Raw genomic sequence first — 17,898 nt, forward strand, 5'->3', positions numbered from 1 at the left:
AGCTAGTATTTGAATAAACACCTTTCAGTACGAGCTTAAATGCATACATGCCTTTTCTTAAAGTTTTCTCTTCAAGTTAACTTGTGTTTTAATGAAGCAAGTTCTATAATACTGCCATAAAATTGTGTGCCTTCAGGAAATAAAATATTGCTTTTCTTAGCCCTTTATATGATTCAGCTCCCATCCATTTTGATGAGACAGGTCAGATCTACTCATTATTGCTCATAAACCTGAGGAAAGAGGAACAGTAGTCTTTCAGAAAGATGCTTACTGGAGTCGGGTTCTCTTAAAATTCATTTTGACTTGTGTCTCAGTGAGTTAAAAGCAATCCAACCCATTTCCTAGTAGCATCCTGTCAGATCAGAAGAGGTTTTAGGTTTGACCCTGGAAGTGATTTTTGAAACATCCTCTCTGTATAAAGGAATTTCCAGTTTAAATCCTTGCATCTGAAGTGCCCATTTCACACTCTGATGTGTAACTGGTACCCTGGGCACCCAGGAAACTAGATTCGTTTTGCTACAGATGAATAGTCCTACAGAGCAAACAGATAAGGCAACATCAGTCTCCTCTACATAGGAAAAGGACTGACTGGAAAGAGCCCTTCAAGTGGAGTGACGCAGATTCATGCAAACTGACATTCATCCAAAACTCATTTGTGAAAAAGATTACTGAGAAGTAATCATCTGATATAAAAATTTCTAAGTCTGCCATGAGTGCTAAGGTTTGATGTCCACAGCAGCTCCCAGAAGCCTCTCTGTGTCCAAATGGCTGCTCCCCTGTGGTCAGGCAAACGACTGCCTCCAGGCTCAGCCCCTGGAGGCTCTTTGGTTTGGTGCAGAGGGGCAGGAAGCCCTGGGTGACTTTTCCTTGCTGCTGCAGCTTCAGCCCTGCTATCTAGAAAGATGGGAGCTGCTCTGGGACTGGCTGGATGATGTGGTGGCTCCACTCAGCTGGGAAAAGCCACTGTTGCAAGATTCCAGACTCGACATGGATCCCCTGGGATGGAACAACACAGATTTGTTAGGAAGGCAGCTATTAATGAAGAACTCTACACATCTGACAGATCAGCTTACATTCTATAACGCTTGCAAAGGTACTTTATTTTTTGTCCCATCGCTTTCAACTAAGAATCTCCATGTCATGAAGACAAATTAATTTGCCAGAGACATCCATTTTCAATGTTACACATACTACACCTCATCTCCTGTAGGTCTTCTGGGAGCAGGATGCAGCTAGAGCTGCTGTGGAGCTGCATTCACTGCCCCTGAGCAGAAAGGAGAGCTCAGGAGCACTCCAAATGCTCAGTGTGGCATGTCACTCAGTGACTGCATGTAGCTGTCACTGCTAACCCAGGAACTCCAGCCTGCTAAGCATGAGAGTCCCAACTTCAGCATGCAGCCATGGGCATCAGCTCTTTCTGCCTAGAGCTGACAGGGCTCACTGTAGCTGTGACTGCCTACTCTTCCCATCATGCTTCATGCAGGTCAAGTGACAAGTAACAGGCTTGAATGGCTAGAGTGAGGAATTTGCTGCTGCTCTGACTTCACAGGATCTCACCAGATCACGTTCCCAAGGCCACCACCTGCAGATCTGTTCTGCTTCCTCCAGCTCCTAACAAAAGGTCAAGTACTTGCAAAGAATTTAAATTACTGAGTGATTTGAGAAGTACTTTTAGCATTAGAGGAAGCCAGGCAAATCCTGCCTCGGTTGATGTATTCATCTATTCAGAAAGCACTCTCCAAGTCACCACTGACCTTTCTCAGGTGCCAAATGAGCTATGTGTGAAATAACCCAGCTGGTATTTGATAAGTTACCCCAAAAGTAACTTTTCATAGCAGTCCTAAGATAAAAGGACTCCTCAGTCTAAACCCTCCCCACCTCTTCAGGTAGCTGTCAGCAAGAACTAAACACAAATTCCACTGGTGAACATACAGCCAAAGGTGTCCCTCATTACCTACAGCACTAAAGGAGATTTGTGCAAAATGCCACCAAGTTTGTGTCCATCTAACTTTTCATCAGCAAAACCAATGACCTCCACAGGGTGTGCGTATCAATGTTTAACTCGCACTCAGTCCTCTCCTTTGGCTTCTCTATTGCAAGTCACACAGTAACCCCCCCCCGCAATACATCTCCTACCTGAAGTCCTTGGATGCAAGCACCTCATAGTAGTATATAAGCTTGCACTTGTGACTGGAAACTTGCAGAGAGGCAAGAACATCATCCACCCGAGGGAGGCTAGTGGCAGCACAGGGCGGAGGGCCATGCATCTTCCACTGGAGAATATAAAAGCCAGGCCAGCGAGTGACATGAGACCCCTGGGAGAGAAGAAGTGCCATCAAGTGGCTATCAGGTGCCTTAAGAAATAGCCGAATTTGGCAAAATTAAAAGCAACTAATGGAGCTGCCTACTTTGGGGAACACACATCATGGCACACCTCTAATGCTAGTGACAAAAGGTTATTTTCGAGTAGTTTATCTTGGATTATGGAGTCTCTTTCCAACAGCTTGCTCTGAATTAGGGCTGCAATAGCAGCCACTTTCACAGGGAATCCAGAGAACAACGACCACAACTACTGTTTCTAAGCACTACGTGATTTCTCTTGCCACCAATTCCTTCCCCTCCCCACCATGGCACCAGTTTAGATCCATGCCACTACCCAAAGACATCTGACCTGGATGCTCTCTCCTTCCCGGCAAACCAGTGGCGATTCCATACGGCTGTAATCCACCCCAAGGACCCATGTCTTGTCAATCAGCTGCATATTGTCCCCAGCAGCAGAGGTACTGGGTAACGTGCCTTCTTTGTGACTTGTTTCAGGAGCTCGTTTGGAGTGGAAGAGGCTGAACACCACATCTCCCTTCAGGATGTCAAAGTCCCATGTGATGACGGATTCCCCTTCCAGAATCTCCACAACTATCTAAGAAGGGAACAAAACAAGCCCATTGTAGAAAGACAGGTCCTCAGGTGGCAGCCACTCTGCAAACATGCTTTTCTCCACCATCCTTCAGTTAAGCCATTGGCCTGGATTCCTAAGGAGGATACAGACCCATTCCCATCACCAGACTTCCACCACAGTACATCTGTTAAGGTGTTTTTACACCATCTCTCCTCTGTATCTAAGTTTCTTGTAAATAATTTACTAGTTCTAGGAAAACCTCAGCAGAACTGCAGCAAAGCATTCCAGATGGGAAAGAGCACTCCAAAAGGCACTGCTGCTTTTTAAGAAATCAAGCAGGCTAAGTCAGTTACTCACCATCAGTGAAGCTGGTGGACTGCTTTGACACTCAAGTGCTGCTTTTTTGGACATTGTTCTCTGATGACCCCCATCAAGACATTCCCAGTACATACCTTCTTACATCACCACTATTACTGTCCCAGCTCCACCACTGAGAATGGAAGTTGTACTATCAAGAAGGCAAACAGAGAGCTTTATTTCCCCCAAGGAGGAGAAGGAAGACACTGCATCTTACAGAAGATGAAGCCACAGTAGAAGTAAAAGACACTTCCTCAAATTGCTGTTCTTCACTTCCACACTCCTGGCTGTTAGCTGGCATTAGCCTTCCCAGGAAAGACATGCTGCTGAACCATCTTGTGCTCACGCTTTGGGAGCCCTTCAGTGTTCTAGTCAGCCTTAAAAGGGAACACATCACCAATACCCTCCTGCAGCCTTATGAAGTTCTGGTCTGTACCTCATGTGGAGCTCCTTTGAGGACACTTGCAGAATGATAGATAGTTTCTGTCCATAACCGGATGTGATCCGAGTTCTCTGACTCATCTTCTGTTTGATAAAGTGACTTGGGAACAAGGCCACCTTCTGGGACAGTACACTGGAAGAGTCAGACAAATATGAGGGTTTAAAATAATCTAGTGGCAAAGTATCAAGTCACCTGTACCACAAACCCTCGCTGGCTGTCAGACACAGATTGACACCCTCAGCTGGTGCAAGATTCCACAGCAGGACTAACTTACTTGAACTATAATAGTTTACCTAAGCTCCATGTAGAGGTTAGGTAACCCCCTTCTCCAGGGCAGCATCATCACTTCAGGGCAAAGTCTGTGCACAAACTAACTTCCCTGTGCTCAGAGCAGAGGTACCCCCACCACAACAGACATTTAGCCATCTTTCAGAGGGAGTGGAAGGCCAGGGCATTGAGGAGGAGGGAATGGAGGGTGACTGCAGACTTCACTTGCACAACAGGAAGGAAAACTCACCATGCAGTCTCCTCCCAGGAAGTCTGGGATCACATCTTTGTCCACATAATCTACCAGCCCTCCTGGACCCTGATAGTTATTCCCACTGTAAATGAGGAACTTCTGTCTTGTGTTCTCATTGATAAAGGGACTGACCTAAATAAAAAGTGGATGGAAGACATCACTGTCACAGAGTGAAGCTGGAGACAATGTTTATACCACCTTACATGGACACTTTAGGCTCTAGACTGGAAGGCCTCAACACCAGGAATGCAGACCAGCAGAACAACACTTCCCCAGAGAAAGAGTAACAAATGGCAAGTATACAATACCATCTCACAAAAGGTTTTACCTCATGTAAAATAAGCTTGCAGTCACCACATCACATCTAAAACTGACAAGAAATTTAACAACCATGTTCCCGCATTGCCAGAACAGCCATTAGGTACCAGGCAGAACCACATTTATTATTACTCTTCAATGTTCTCCAGCAGGAGATTAAAAACAAATCCCGTTTGTTTTCTCCCATCAATACAAAACCCCACCAAATTCGGGCTACCACAGCTGCATGAGGAGTTGCAGTTTATCTTTGACATCCTATCCTGCTCTAGTGGATGACAACCAGTGGAACCAAATGAGCTACAGGCATGTTATGGCTCACTCTGTAGTGATGCTGCGGCCTCTTCAGGAGTTAAGCCACAAGTTCCCTGGAAGCTTTTCTCTCCCTAACCTTTCAAACAAGCAGAACTCACACTGACTGGATGATTTAGCTATTTGTACATGCACAAGTGCTTAAGATCCTGCAGTCCAGATTTCACCCACCAGAGTCCAGAGCACAGGAAAAACTCTGGGTGCTCGCACTATCAAGAGTCTCCCCAGAGTCTCAGGGTAGTTGTCCTCCACAACCTCAATTATCCGAAGCAGGGCCTTAACTCCAGGCCGCCAGAGATGCCGCATATTCAACCCTTCCAAGTCCACCAGACATGTCCAGGATCTAAAAGAACACATGGAAAAAGACCTGTCAGAACTTGATTGCACAGTGGCTGCTCAGCTGGTGAGCCACAGAATATTTCAGTAATGCTGCAGCCTGTAGAGGATCTAGTAAAGCCAGTAGGGAAGAGCAGCATTGCAATGAAAAGCAGATCTCCACTCAGGCAGAGACAGCCTGAATCTGGCCGAGATTTCGGGTAAAACAGACATCCAAGCCCAAAGGCAAGAACATATGGTGTCAGTGTGGAAGAGGGTGAATGCATCCAGGCCTATTCCTAAAAATAATTCAGAAGTGTATTTTAAATGAAGGTGGAAACTGACAGTTTCCTGTATAAAAAGAAGAATTTTAAGGATCTGGATTAAAATCACCAAGATAAATTAATCTGAAATGGGGCATAAAAAAATGTAAGGAAGGATCAACACTTGCTTTCATATGAAGCTGTAGAATGTATCTGCATTAAGTCCAGGAACAGCCCAGAACAGAGACCCACTGCCATCTGTCTGCAGCTTAACCCTAAGGACATCATCTAAAACCCCCCCACAGAAGCCTTTTTCTCACCACATCAGTCCAAACTCTGTAAGGATACAAGAAAATTAACTGTACTAACGTGATGGGACGGCCAAAAATGTTGGTGTTTTCCTCACATCTCTTTTGTCCTTCCTCATTAATTGACAGAACCTGAAATGAAAGCCAGTACGGACTGGGGTTAGCCTCAGTATGAGTGAGAAACCAGGACAGGCAGAGATCTTATTCCAAAAATCAGAACCTAGAAGCGCACCAGCTTGAGAACTTGCAGTGTACAAAACAGAATAAGAGTCTACATTAAAAAAGGGCTTCTGTACTGAAAAGTTGAGTTGATCATACAAGGTACAGATGCTGAAAATCTAAGATGAAACAGAAAAGTCTCAAGATCAAAAGTTATTAGCTGAGCTACATGAGAGGGCCATGGAAAGCTTACAGTGAACTGTAGGTTACCAGAAAGCCTCTTTCTGGCTCATTTGTACCATTACAAAAGCTTCACTTCTGTCTCTGCAGGAAGACAGAGCAGCTGTGCCATGCAAAAGTCACTAAGCCAACTGTGAATTGCTGGCCACACAACACAGGAATTGGGTCAGGCAGGTAGATTCCGGCTGCTCTGTTACATTCTAAACTCACCAGGGGAGACGGCAGTACTTTGGGTGAGAAAGGAAAATACAACTCACATGTCGCAGCAATGATTCCTCTCCCAAGGCTTTCACCAAACCTTTTGTGTCCATCTGGCCAAGACGAAGGATGTAGAGTGGCCGTCCATCTTAAAAAAAAAATAAATAAATAAATAAAAAGATAAGGATTAGAGAGGGAAGTACTCCAGTGCCCCAGGCTATTGCTATAGCATGTTTTATAAAGGCCACATGAAATCACAGAATCATGGAATGGTTTGGGTTGGAAGCTCATCCAGTTCCAACCCTGTGCCACAGGCAGGGACACCTTCCACTAGACCAGGTTGCTCCAAGCCCCATCCAACCTGGCCTTGAACACTGCCAGCGATGCGGCAGCCACAGCCTCTCTGGGCACCCTGTGCCAGCGCCTCAGCACCCTCACAGAGAAGAGCTTCTGCCTTATACCCAACCTGAACCTCCCTGTTTCAGTTTAAACCCGCTGTCCTATCACTACAGTCCCTGATGAAGAGGTCCCTCTCCAGCATCCTTATGGGTCCCCTTCAGATACTGGAAGGCTGCTATGAGGTCTCCACACAGCTTCTCTTCTTCAGGCTCAACAGCCCCAACTTTCTCAGCCTGTCTTCATACAGGAGGTGCTCCAGCCCCTTATCATTCTCATGGCCTCCTATGGACTTGCTCCAACAGCTCCATGTCCTTCTTATGTTGAGGACACCAGAACTGCACACAGTGCTGCAAAGTGGGGTCTCAGAAGGGCAGAGTAGAAGGGCAGGATCACCTCCTTCGACCTGCTGGTCACAGTCCTTTTGATACATGTTTTAAAAAGGATAAAAATCACATCCAAAGGCAACCTTATCAAATTGATGCTGCTTTGCACTCACTCTAGTCTGCCTCATCTGTGCAGAGAAAATAAAGTTACAGCAAAACAGACTGGCTATTTACATGTCAGTGGCTTTGTTGATGTTTAAACTGTCAATACTTACAAGGTCCTATAATCAACCCATGCTGTAATGCAAGGGCAGCTTCTCACCTTTGTCTTGGTAATGCCACCCTCCAGTGTAGTATTCATCCAGGAGGGCTGGGGGCCTCCAGGACTGGAGGATGTAATCCACTTGGTACTGCTTGCGCCAAGACAGCGACTGGCAGAGCATTTCTCGAGCCTTGTCAATGTTGAAGTCTCGTGCCCGCAGGAACCGAAGGATATGTTCATCTTTAGGGATCTGAGAGAAGAGAAAGTCCAAGATCAAGACTGCTACATTACCTGTATCACTATTCCATAAAGCCCACAGAGAAGCACATACTATTTTTTAGCCTCTTAAAGTGAAGATAAATACTAAACTTACATTCCTTCTGCCTCCTTCCTCACCTAATCCAGCTGAATGCAGCAGATGGTGCTAGGAGCACAAAGAATGGACTGATTCAGAGCCCGAGAAGCCTTTCACTGATGCAGAAGCCCCAGCAAACTCTGAGCTCGCTAAGGTTTCCCTCAGGTAGCTATCCAAAAGGACAAACAAAACGCTGTATGAAACCAACCTCCCATAGGGGAAACCAAAGGATGGAAAGCACCCACAGGTAACATGTTACCTGAGCTTAAGCACTGTTTGGAGGCAGATTATGACACCACAGTCTTCTAGTGATTAGCCCCTACACCAATTCCAGCTCTCATGCAGATCGCTCTTCTGCTTTGCTTTGCTGCTAACCATCTCTCCACGGTGTTGTCTCAACAGGAAAGCTTTAGAGTTCTTTCACAAGCTTCCCTGCCCCACCACTTCATACTAACTCCTGCCAAAAAACAAACATATCAACCAGAACTACAACATACCCCCTTCTCTATCACTCATCCCAAAACCTATTAGTAATTTAGCAGCAGAAAAGCTTTCCCAAATCAGGGCTGTGAAATGGCTTATTCCAACCTCCTTCCCAATCTCACATGTTCCCTTTTAGCTGAAAATAAAAATCAAAAGAAAATTTGCCAGTAATATAAGCAGCAGGAACTAACAATAAACCTGACAGATTCCACAGCAGGGCCAGATTTGACTAAAAGCCTGTCAAGCTACAAACCCAACTGGATTCTAGTTGCATATGCTACTTTTTGGTCCTCACCCTAATTCCCCCAGAAGTGTTTGGCCTCATCTGCTACATCAAGTTTCCATTAAAAATTCAAGTTCCGGCAAGCAGGGATAGCCTCCTCTGTAGTGTCTGTACTGACTGAACATGATGCGAGCAATCTGAGCCCTGCTGGAAGACAAAAAAGCACATGTTTGGGAGTCAAAGCTCTTTTGTTTGTTCACCGACATGCTCACCACAACAGAAAGTAGGGGAGAAAGCAAAGCCATCAGCTGTGTCAGGCTGGGAGCAACCCTAGTATCACAACTTGGTATGAAGCTGCAAGAGATACCAAGAATTGATTCCACCTAAATAAAGGGGTAGGGTCCAGGCAGCCTAAAGCCAAGCCTGAAGAGATGGGAGATTAACAGTGTTCAGCATATTCTAATGCTGCGAACACTGCATTTATCTCTCACGGAAAGAAGAGGGCAGTCTTCCCCAGTACAATCTGAGGTATTTACAACACCACCACCAAGATTTTCTGCAGCAGAGCAACATTAAAGGCAGCAGAACTCTCATCAGCTCATTCACATTTGCATTTCTGCTGCTCAGAAGAAGCTGTTACTCACCAGACAACAGACAAACCCCACAAACATCTACAACAGCCCCCAGATGTCCTGTAAGACCCAAAAGAAGGAATGGCTCTTAGAAGGTTTTGCTATGTTTCAAACCTATACAGTCCATAGTTTCAGGTAAGAGGCAAATTTGGCACTTCTGTTTGTACCAAAGGCAGGAAGCTCCACAGGAACTTCTTCCATCGTGGAATTAGTCTCTTCATCCAAACAAAGCAGTAATTCCCATATGAAGTTTTAATCTCCAACTGATTTTGTCTTTACTAGTGAAACTACTTGTACTCTACTGCACGGTGCAAAGCCACTGATTACTAGTTGTAAGTCTTTGCGATTTAAACACCATTTGATGATTGTTCCTTCAGCTTATCAGATTCTTAAAGCAATGATAAATCTGGTCCTAAAGGATGTCTTCTTTAGAGAGAATAGGGAATGGAACGCAAAATAGGATAAAAAGAACAAAAATAAGAATTAAAAGGGACATCACCACCTTCCCTGTGAGGGTGCTGAGGTGCTGGCACAGGGTGCCCAGAAAAGCTGTGGCTGCCCCATCCCTGGCAGCGTTCAAGGCCAGCCCGGCCAGGGCTTGGAGCAACCTGCTGTAGTGGAAGGTGTCCCTGCCCGTGGCAGGCGGTTGGAACTGGATGAGCTTTAAGGTCCCTTCCAACCCAAACCAGTCTGGGATTCTGTGATTCTCCAAGAAACAGGAGATCTACAAATATTTTTTGATACGAGGAATAAGGACATCCCTACTTCAAATTAAGAGAACAGATTCTCACAGCAACATAACAGCTTCTCCAGAGAAAATTTAAGTCATGTAGGGCAAGTTCCTGATTTTCTATTATTCTGACAAGCAATTAAAAGCCACCAAACTCCTTACCCCTACCCCCCCCCCCAAAAAAAAAAAAAACCCAACCATTTAAATTGTGCTTCTGCCACCTGAAACCAGGTTCCTTCCAGATCCCATGCATGGACAAAGTCTCACTGTCTTGCTCTCATCTTGGGCTTGCTTTCAGCTGGCTACCCAATAGCTGAGACATCTTCTACCACATAGAAGTCCACACTGTTTTACTGGGCAGGTCACTGTTGACTTGAAAATCCTTATGTCCTGTATTTCATAACATAACTAGGCCTGAGCATTGATCCTCACCCTTTATGTCTGCTTGTTGTCAAATCCCTTTTATCTGACAGGAGGTTGATCAGGGGGGACAGATCACAACCAATATTTAATAAAGCCTATTTCATCAGTAAAGTTGTTATTAGCAGGTGACTATTCACACAGTGTACTCACACAGTTACCTGGTTAGTTGGGAAGCCAACCCCAGCTGTTTACTCAGAGGCAGACCATCATAGTGACATGACAGGAACTTACACGCAGGTGTTCAGACACTCCTTCAGTCCTTTGTTCTGTTGAGGGTGTGTGTATATATATATATCTATATATATACACACACACACACATACACACACCTGTAGTCTCTACCTGCATCTAGCAGCCAGCACACTCTTGGGCACAGTCCAGGTTATACAACCTGTTGTTGCTGCTACTCTAGACCAGTGGCCTTGGACAGATTTGGCAGATGTTTGGTGTTCTCAATTTATCAGCTCACAGATTCAACAGCATTGGTAGTCTCTAGAGCCTATCAGCTGCTGGGAGACTTTCACACACTACCTCAACACCTTCTGCTCTTCTCTTCAGGCTGTGGTTTTCTGGTAACTGTTTCTCCAGCCACATTCATAGATACCAACAAACCCCCCCACACACACTCTCACAGAAGGGGACTTCAAGTTCAGTAACAGAACTATAACGCTAAATCTGTTACATTTTATTTCTACATAGACAATTAGTTTTTCCAAGAGGAAACAAGGCTTTTATAAGTCATGTTTAAGCTCTTATAACTCCCCTTATACTCAGATGAGACATGTCCTCTTCTCAGCTCTCAAAGATACAGCAAGGCATGTAGACAGCACAGTAGCCTCCTTTTGAAAGGCCAGTTCAAAGAAAAAGACAAATCCAAAGCCCGTGACTGCACAGAGTACCTCCTAACCTATTCTGTATGGCTGACAGAGCAGTTACCTTCTAAGTCAGGAAGCTATTACTATTGAAACCTTAACTAGCTGTAATTGTTTTCTAGGAGGGTCACTTGCTCCAACAATCTTTCTTCTGGTCTCCCCTCTTTGTAAGCAACATTCTGCTATTTATCTACTCGTCTCACTCAGTAACTGTCTTTTGCTATCCTTGGTCCTTCCTTCCCACTCAATCTCTCTTCATCAGGAAATCTCAAGTTAGATCCCCCTTGAGGCATTCAAGGTGCCCTAGATCTTTTCTCAGCCACATACCAGTTACCTCTTGACCTGATCTCGACACTTCAACCAGCTGCTGAAGCAGAGCTGTACCTCAGCAGAGCAGGGATACACCTAGCCCACAGTACCTCTGCTGCTTTTTAGGGAAATGTGTTTCTAGCTCTACTAGCTGGCCAACTCCAGTTGTACCTGCCCCTGTCTACTGCCCTCAGGTCCTCTATTTTAGAGGCTTACACAACATACAAGGTGAGACTGTCTCTGCTTCCCACATCCTGAACAGTACAAATAGTCCTGGGCAAATAGTCTGGGCAACCAAGCCCCAGGCAATGCCAGCTCTAAGCCCACAGCAAAACCTCTGGGCCTAGGGACTTTTTCCACACTGAGAGCACTGAACCAAGCAACACAGGTCTGTGACACCATCAGATCCCACCGCAAGATCACACGCGCTGTTTGTCACTCCTGGCCTTTTACCCAACCTTGCCAAAACAACAGAGTCTCAGCACACAAATTGTCCATGACCCTGCAGTTTATTGGAAGGCACATGAGGTACAAGAACCTTCTGCTGAGGCTTGCATAGGGTCCTCCCTACCTCACCTACCCACCTTGCCTTTGTGCGTCTCTTGCAGCCACTGGCGCAGGCGGATCAAGCAGCTCTCCTGCATCGGGGTCAGCTGGCCCAGATAGCGCTCGATGTAATCAGCATCCAGCTTGTCAGCTGGAGGGAATGAAAGAGAACAGTTCAGAGGAAACCTGGCATAGTCAGAAAGGAGATTTCTACACAGCAGGTTACCTAGGATGTACACTGGAAGAGCTCGGAAGCCCTCATTTCAGCTGCCTGAGGGAAGTGAGCAATATTCTCACAGTGATTAGGGCATGAGGACACAGACAGCATGGAAGGATCACTCCTCCTGTCTCTTGGAATGCTAATATTTCATTCAACCCTGAACTGCTCCAGCAGGAACTTTAGAAGGAATATTATGAGCTCTGGCACCCATCTTCAGAACCTGAGCACTTAATTCCCCCAGTGCCCTAGAGATCCCATGCAAAATTTCCATGACAAGAAGCTAAAAACCAGCTAGCTGAGAATTTAAATGTTTTTCTGCATACAGACACCAGAAAGGGACAACAACACTACCATTTCTGACAGCAAGTGAGATTTTTGGCACGGGAAGCCCTGTGCAGACCAGCAGCTCAAGGTCCCTCCAGATCAGAGACAAAGGACAAGGGGTGTGAGACTGTCAGCATTCAGAGACAGAAGCAGATGCGCCATCCGAGGCCTGGATGTGCAGATACCAGCAAGGAGAACGTGGTACCCAAAGGGGAGCACAGCACAGGCCAATAGATATGCTGGACGTATGAAAGCACATGAGCAGGAGGGCTGGGAGGCCCACCTCTGAGCTAGCTCTTCATCAAGCAGGAAATACTTCCAGCAGATACCATTAACTACAGATTAAGGCCTGGACACCCACAGGATATGGTGGTGCTGACTGATAATACAGAAATTATAGCAGAGAAGTGCTATGCCCCCACTGAATCCACAGAGCTAGCAAACTGTGGAGCAGCCCCAGGGAAGCTGATTGCTCCACTTCCTAAACATGAATATAAACAAATAAATAAGAGCTATTCTCCCTTCTGCTAGATGGGATCTGCCACTCTTAATGGTTTGGGTTGGAGAGGACCTTAATATTATCCAGTCCTAATCCCCTGCCATGGGCAGGGACACATCACACTAGACCATGTTACCCAAGGCTCTGTCCAGCCTGGCCTTGAACACTGCCAGGGATGGAGCAGTCACAGCTTCTCTAGGCAACCTGTGCCAGCACCTCAGCACCCTCAGAGGAAAGAACTTCTGCCTTACAACCTGAAATTCCCCCGTTTTAGTTTGAACCCATCACCCCTTGTCCTATTTCTACAGTTTCTGAAGAGCCCGTCTCTCAGATTAACTTTAATCCCAAAGCACATGCATATTTCTCAGTCAGCTCCTCTGAGGCTTTTGATTCTTTTTCCAGATGGATTACAATTCTCCTAGCAGAGAAGGTCTGGTGACCCCAGAACCATTGATAGTTCCGAATTCCAAGCTTTTTCCCTAGTTACACTTGGCAGAACAAGCGCTGTCTTCCCTTCTGAGGAAAGACAACTCCTCTAATACCACAGCTCTCAATTAAAAAGTCCCTCCTATTTCTTTTTGCAGGGAAGAATTTTATTTGGTCTAGAAGATACCATCAGATCAACACACAGAAAGATAAAGTCCATTCAAACATCTTGTGTGAGAAAGGCATTAGGCAACATTCCACAAGTTTGTCTTGGCCTGATAGAGGGGCAAAACCCATCCAAACAAATCCCGAAGAACATGAATTTTGAACCAGCCAAAATGTTTCATTATAATTTAGTTATAGCACACTCAAGACACCTTTAAGTTTCTCAAATTTAAGGTATTTTATACCTTAAAGTGAGATCAAAACCAAGTTTTCTTCCTATGCTCAAACTAAACCATACTGTCTGCATTTTCTCTTGGCTTTTCAGGCTTTTTGGGGGGCAGAAGTTCCATTGTTTGTGTTTTCCTTGAAGAAAATAAAACTTTCCTCCCTCCCCACCCACAATCCAGAAGAAAATCCTCATGCCAAAAAAAGTAAACTTAAACTCACTAGTCAGTGCTACTCAAGGCATTTCGATCTGGACATCACATACCGTCAGGGCTGAGAGCTTCTGCTGGAGGGCAAGAGCTACCAGTTTGCTCTCTGGTAGTTCCAAGAGCCCCAGAGTCAAGGGGTGCATCAGCAGCAGTGTCTCCAGCAGTTGGGGTTTGCTCATCCTTCTGCCCACACACAGAGGGAGGTGTCCAGCGGGGGATGAATGTGATCCCTTGGGAGATCAGCTCCTTCAGATAGTGTTCAATCACCTCCTTGCCCTGAAGGGGAGAACTCTCATTAGGAAAAAGCCACCCCATCTCCCCAGAACGAGCAAGGTGCAGGAGAGTTTTCCTCAGAACAGATAACTAATGGTGTTAGAGATAAACAGAATGGAAATAGTTATCTCCTTCCATCTGCATGACCCTGTTGGAAAATTTTCAGTATGAAAGCACCATACAAATGGTGAATTACAACACTGGCCAAGCAAATTCCAATGCTACAGATGCAGCTACCTTTATAACACTTGTATCCCTCCTCCTGCTCCCAAGCCATCAATTAGCTGCCCTGTTCCTATATAGCCCAGGGAGAAAGAAAAGGCCACCAAAAGGAAGCAGCTCTTCCCAAGCTGAGAGACAGCGTGCTAATTTTTACCCAGAACTTTCTCTTCCCGCAGAAGAACAGTGTCCTCAGTGTGCGAGGAGCCTGGCACCCACCACATCCACTGCCATCCTCCCCTGGCACAGTCTGCTCCCTCCTCTGCACAAGGAAATTCCAGCAACTTCACTGTTTTTCTGCCCATTGTACACTGGCTTTTTCTTACTGAGTGATTTCAGAGACATAAGGAAGGGTATAAAACTAGACTGTGTCTATCTTACAGAGGCACACTGAGAACAATGTTTGAATCTGGGTTTTATGGCACAAAGGAAAGCCCATCTTACCCGCTTGATGTTTGAGGTGTACTGCTTCATAGCAATCTTTTCCACTGTGCTTTCAAAGCCAAAAAATGACTTAATGTCAAGAGATGCAGATTGTTCAAAGCAAGTCCACTCTTCGTTCTCAGGGTGAACCTAAGCCCAAAGATAGACACAGGGTTGGATGGTAGCAGACAGCTCACAACACATCAGTGCCCTTTGCCCCTGGTACAAACTGGCTATTTAATCTCCAGAGCTAGAGACTGAGGGGGCAGAAGAGCTTCCTATGAAGCACTGACAGACCCATATTTAAGTCAGGTTAATTCTCCCAGACTAATGGAATGCATCATGAACTGGACATATGGATGTTTGCGGTTAACCCCAGCATTCTTCACATGCACAAGGAAATAAAGATTAAAACCCACCTCTGCCCCAGTAGACCTGAACAGTAATATTCATAGCAAAAGTCACAGTAAAATAGTGACAGCTCACTTGAAAGCATCCTATCAAAGTCTCCTTACAGAAAGGCAGGGATTGCACATGCAGTTAAAAACCCTACATCTGCAAAGGGAGAAACACAAAACTTTATTTCTAGTTTTGAATAAGAAACTCAGCCACTTATGTTAGTCTTCTCCCCAGAACACAAGAGACACGGCAGAGCAGAGGGATTTCCCGCTATCAGTTCAATATAGAATCACAGAATCCCAGACTGGTTTGGGTTGGAAGGGACCTTAAAGCTCATCCAGTTCCAACCCCCTGCCGCAGGCAGGGGCAACCTCCCCTCAACACTCCAACCTGGCCTTGAACACTGCCAAGGATGGGGCAGCCACAGCCTCTCTGGGCAACCTGTGCCAGCACCCTCACAGGGTAGAACTTCTTCCTTATATCTAATCTGAACCTCTCCTGTTTAAGTTTGAACCTATTGTCCCCTGTCCTATCATTGCAGTCCCTCATGAAGAGTCCCTCTCCAATATCCACCTACACCTTTCCTTTCTAGCCAATTCCCCTCAGTTATTCTATATAAAACCTAAGTAATCTTTTCCTCTTTTAAATTTAACCCTTTTCTGAGAGGGGTCAGCCTCTCCTCTGTAGGTGCTGCTGTTCACAAACTGACATGATATAAAGACATTCCAGCCCACACACAAAGATAGGAGCTCTACAAAGGACACAAATTCCCCCAGGGGAAAATACTAAGTAAGTGCAAGAGCAGGATCCTATTTCTCCAAGCCGTTTCAGAGAGCACTGCAGAAAAGGAAGGATGAGAATAAACCCGTTTCCGGTGCACTCTGGCAGGGAAAAGGGAACTGGTAAAAATAGAGCCGGGAAGCGTCGTGAGGATGCAGCCCACGAGCTCCCGCCCTGAAGCAGGAAGAGTGCTCCCCTCCGTGCCCTGCTGCTGATGTTTCCTTCCCAAGGACATAAGCACGAGGCAACACAGCCGAAATCAGCAAGTGCAACAACATCTGAGCAATTGCAGAGCTGACCTGGGAGCTGTCAGCGCCTCTCACGATGATGGAAGTTTGATTTACTGCAGTTTTTTGGAAGCCCCTTGTAGCCAGCAAGTGATCTCTGTCTCAGGAAACCCCCTCACAACCCAAAACATTAATAGCTTTTCAACTCTTTGTCTTGCCTGAAACAGCAGCTACTTACAGTTTGCTTACTCCCAAGAAGCTGAGCTGTTGTCCAGTTGCCAAAGGGGCAGGTAAGTAACAGGATCTGGACTTTTGTTTAGAGAACAAAGAGCAGTATCTGATTGCTTCCAGAAACAGATGAAGCTATTTAATGGTGACTGAACCCGAATAGCACAGTTACAATGAGAAAGCACACTGCTGCTGAAGATACAGCCACAAAGTGAGACACTCCAGGCCACAAATAGTGCTCAAGACCTTTCCCCAGATATTTCAAGCACAAAGATCATAACAAGGTGCTAAAACTTGTACTTATTTGTGGGCAAAATTAATTGCCAGACTTCTCTCTGGCCCTCATCATAATAAATATTAAGGGTTTCCTTCTAAATATCTAGATCTAAATACACACTCAAGCTCCAGATGCTTTTATCAACCTGAATTTCAACCAAAAAGAAACTCAGGGAACCATCCTGTTTTCTGCTCTCATTGTAGGGCCTAGCACTCCAATCAGAGAAGCACAATAAACCTAAAAGGAGTTTCTCAAGTCCTGCAAAAGCACTGGAAAACCCTAAGATCCAACAGCCTTCACAGTCCAAGAGTGTCTAACCATAGTACACTACAGTCCAGTGCTCAAATTCAGTCAAGCAACCTTACCCTGTATATGAAAAGTACATGATTTACATATACCCTGTATATGTAAAATTACAGGGTTTTGGTTTTATTTGTCTGTGAAGGAAGGGCTGGAAGCACTTACTGAGTAGTTACAAGTCTCAAGGACGACAACACGGTTGGCAAAAGTCTCATTGTGGGCTTCAATGCGGAGAGTTCGCTCTTTCCAGTTCACTGTGTTTTTCTGGATGAAGAAAACATACTCTACCCCTGCAATCTGAGAAGGATGAAGAACCAAAAGGAGAAGAGGGAGAAAAAAAAAAAAAGAAAAAAAAGAAAAAGAAAGAAAGAGTAACTTTAGGAGCCTTCATCTGTCTGACCCAGTCAACAAACCCCACAGTTCCACTTGCCTTCTTCAGCAGCCTAGGAGCATCCACATTCAGTTTACAGCTCCGTTCAATGATATGTATAGCTCCATCATCACTCCTGGATTCATGAAGGATTTCACTCCCCAGGAAGACTGGGATCTCTGGACATGTAGGAAAGCGCTTCTCATATGCCTGGGAGTGAAAACAAAGCAAGTTTCAGCTTCTGGATAGATCAACTTTAACTCTTTCCAGATGAATTAATTCCCTTACAGTAAAAGTCACACAGAACAGAGGCCCTTTGCCTCCGAGGAAAAGGGAACCACCACAGAGGTTGAAGTTAAAGCCAAATAGTTGCGAACAGAGCCAGGATTTTCTCATGTCAGTCATCAAGCTAAGTATGTCTTAACATAAGTTATATTTCACACAAGAAGTAG

The 17,898-nt window shown here is 45.4% G+C and overlaps 1 protein-coding gene across 1 annotated transcript; it reads right to left on the bottom strand.

The window, feature by feature from the left end:
* Positions 1-809: 809 nt before the first annotated feature.
* SEC14L5 (SEC14-like 5 (S. cerevisiae)) lies at positions 810-17,656 on the bottom strand (the record flags this gene model as incomplete). The annotated part of the gene is made up of 14 exons (XM_010022788.1): positions 810-996; positions 2,137-2,315; positions 2,672-2,917; positions 3,690-3,827; positions 4,213-4,347; positions 5,014-5,185; positions 5,790-5,860; positions 6,385-6,473; positions 7,370-7,559; positions 11,921-12,033; positions 14,007-14,226; positions 14,887-15,015; positions 17,242-17,373; positions 17,507-17,656. Coding segments are annotated over 14 exons (2,070 nt in total), but the record flags the coding sequence as incomplete, so codon positions are not given.
* Positions 17,657-17,898: the final 242 nt, after the last annotated feature.

Source organism: Nestor notabilis, unplaced genomic scaffold, assembly GCF_000696875.1.
Source record: "Nestor notabilis isolate BGI_N333 unplaced genomic scaffold, ASM69687v1 scaffold15149, whole genome shotgun sequence".
NCBI classification, from domain to species: domain Eukaryota; kingdom Metazoa; phylum Chordata; class Aves; order Psittaciformes; family Psittacidae; genus Nestor; species Nestor notabilis.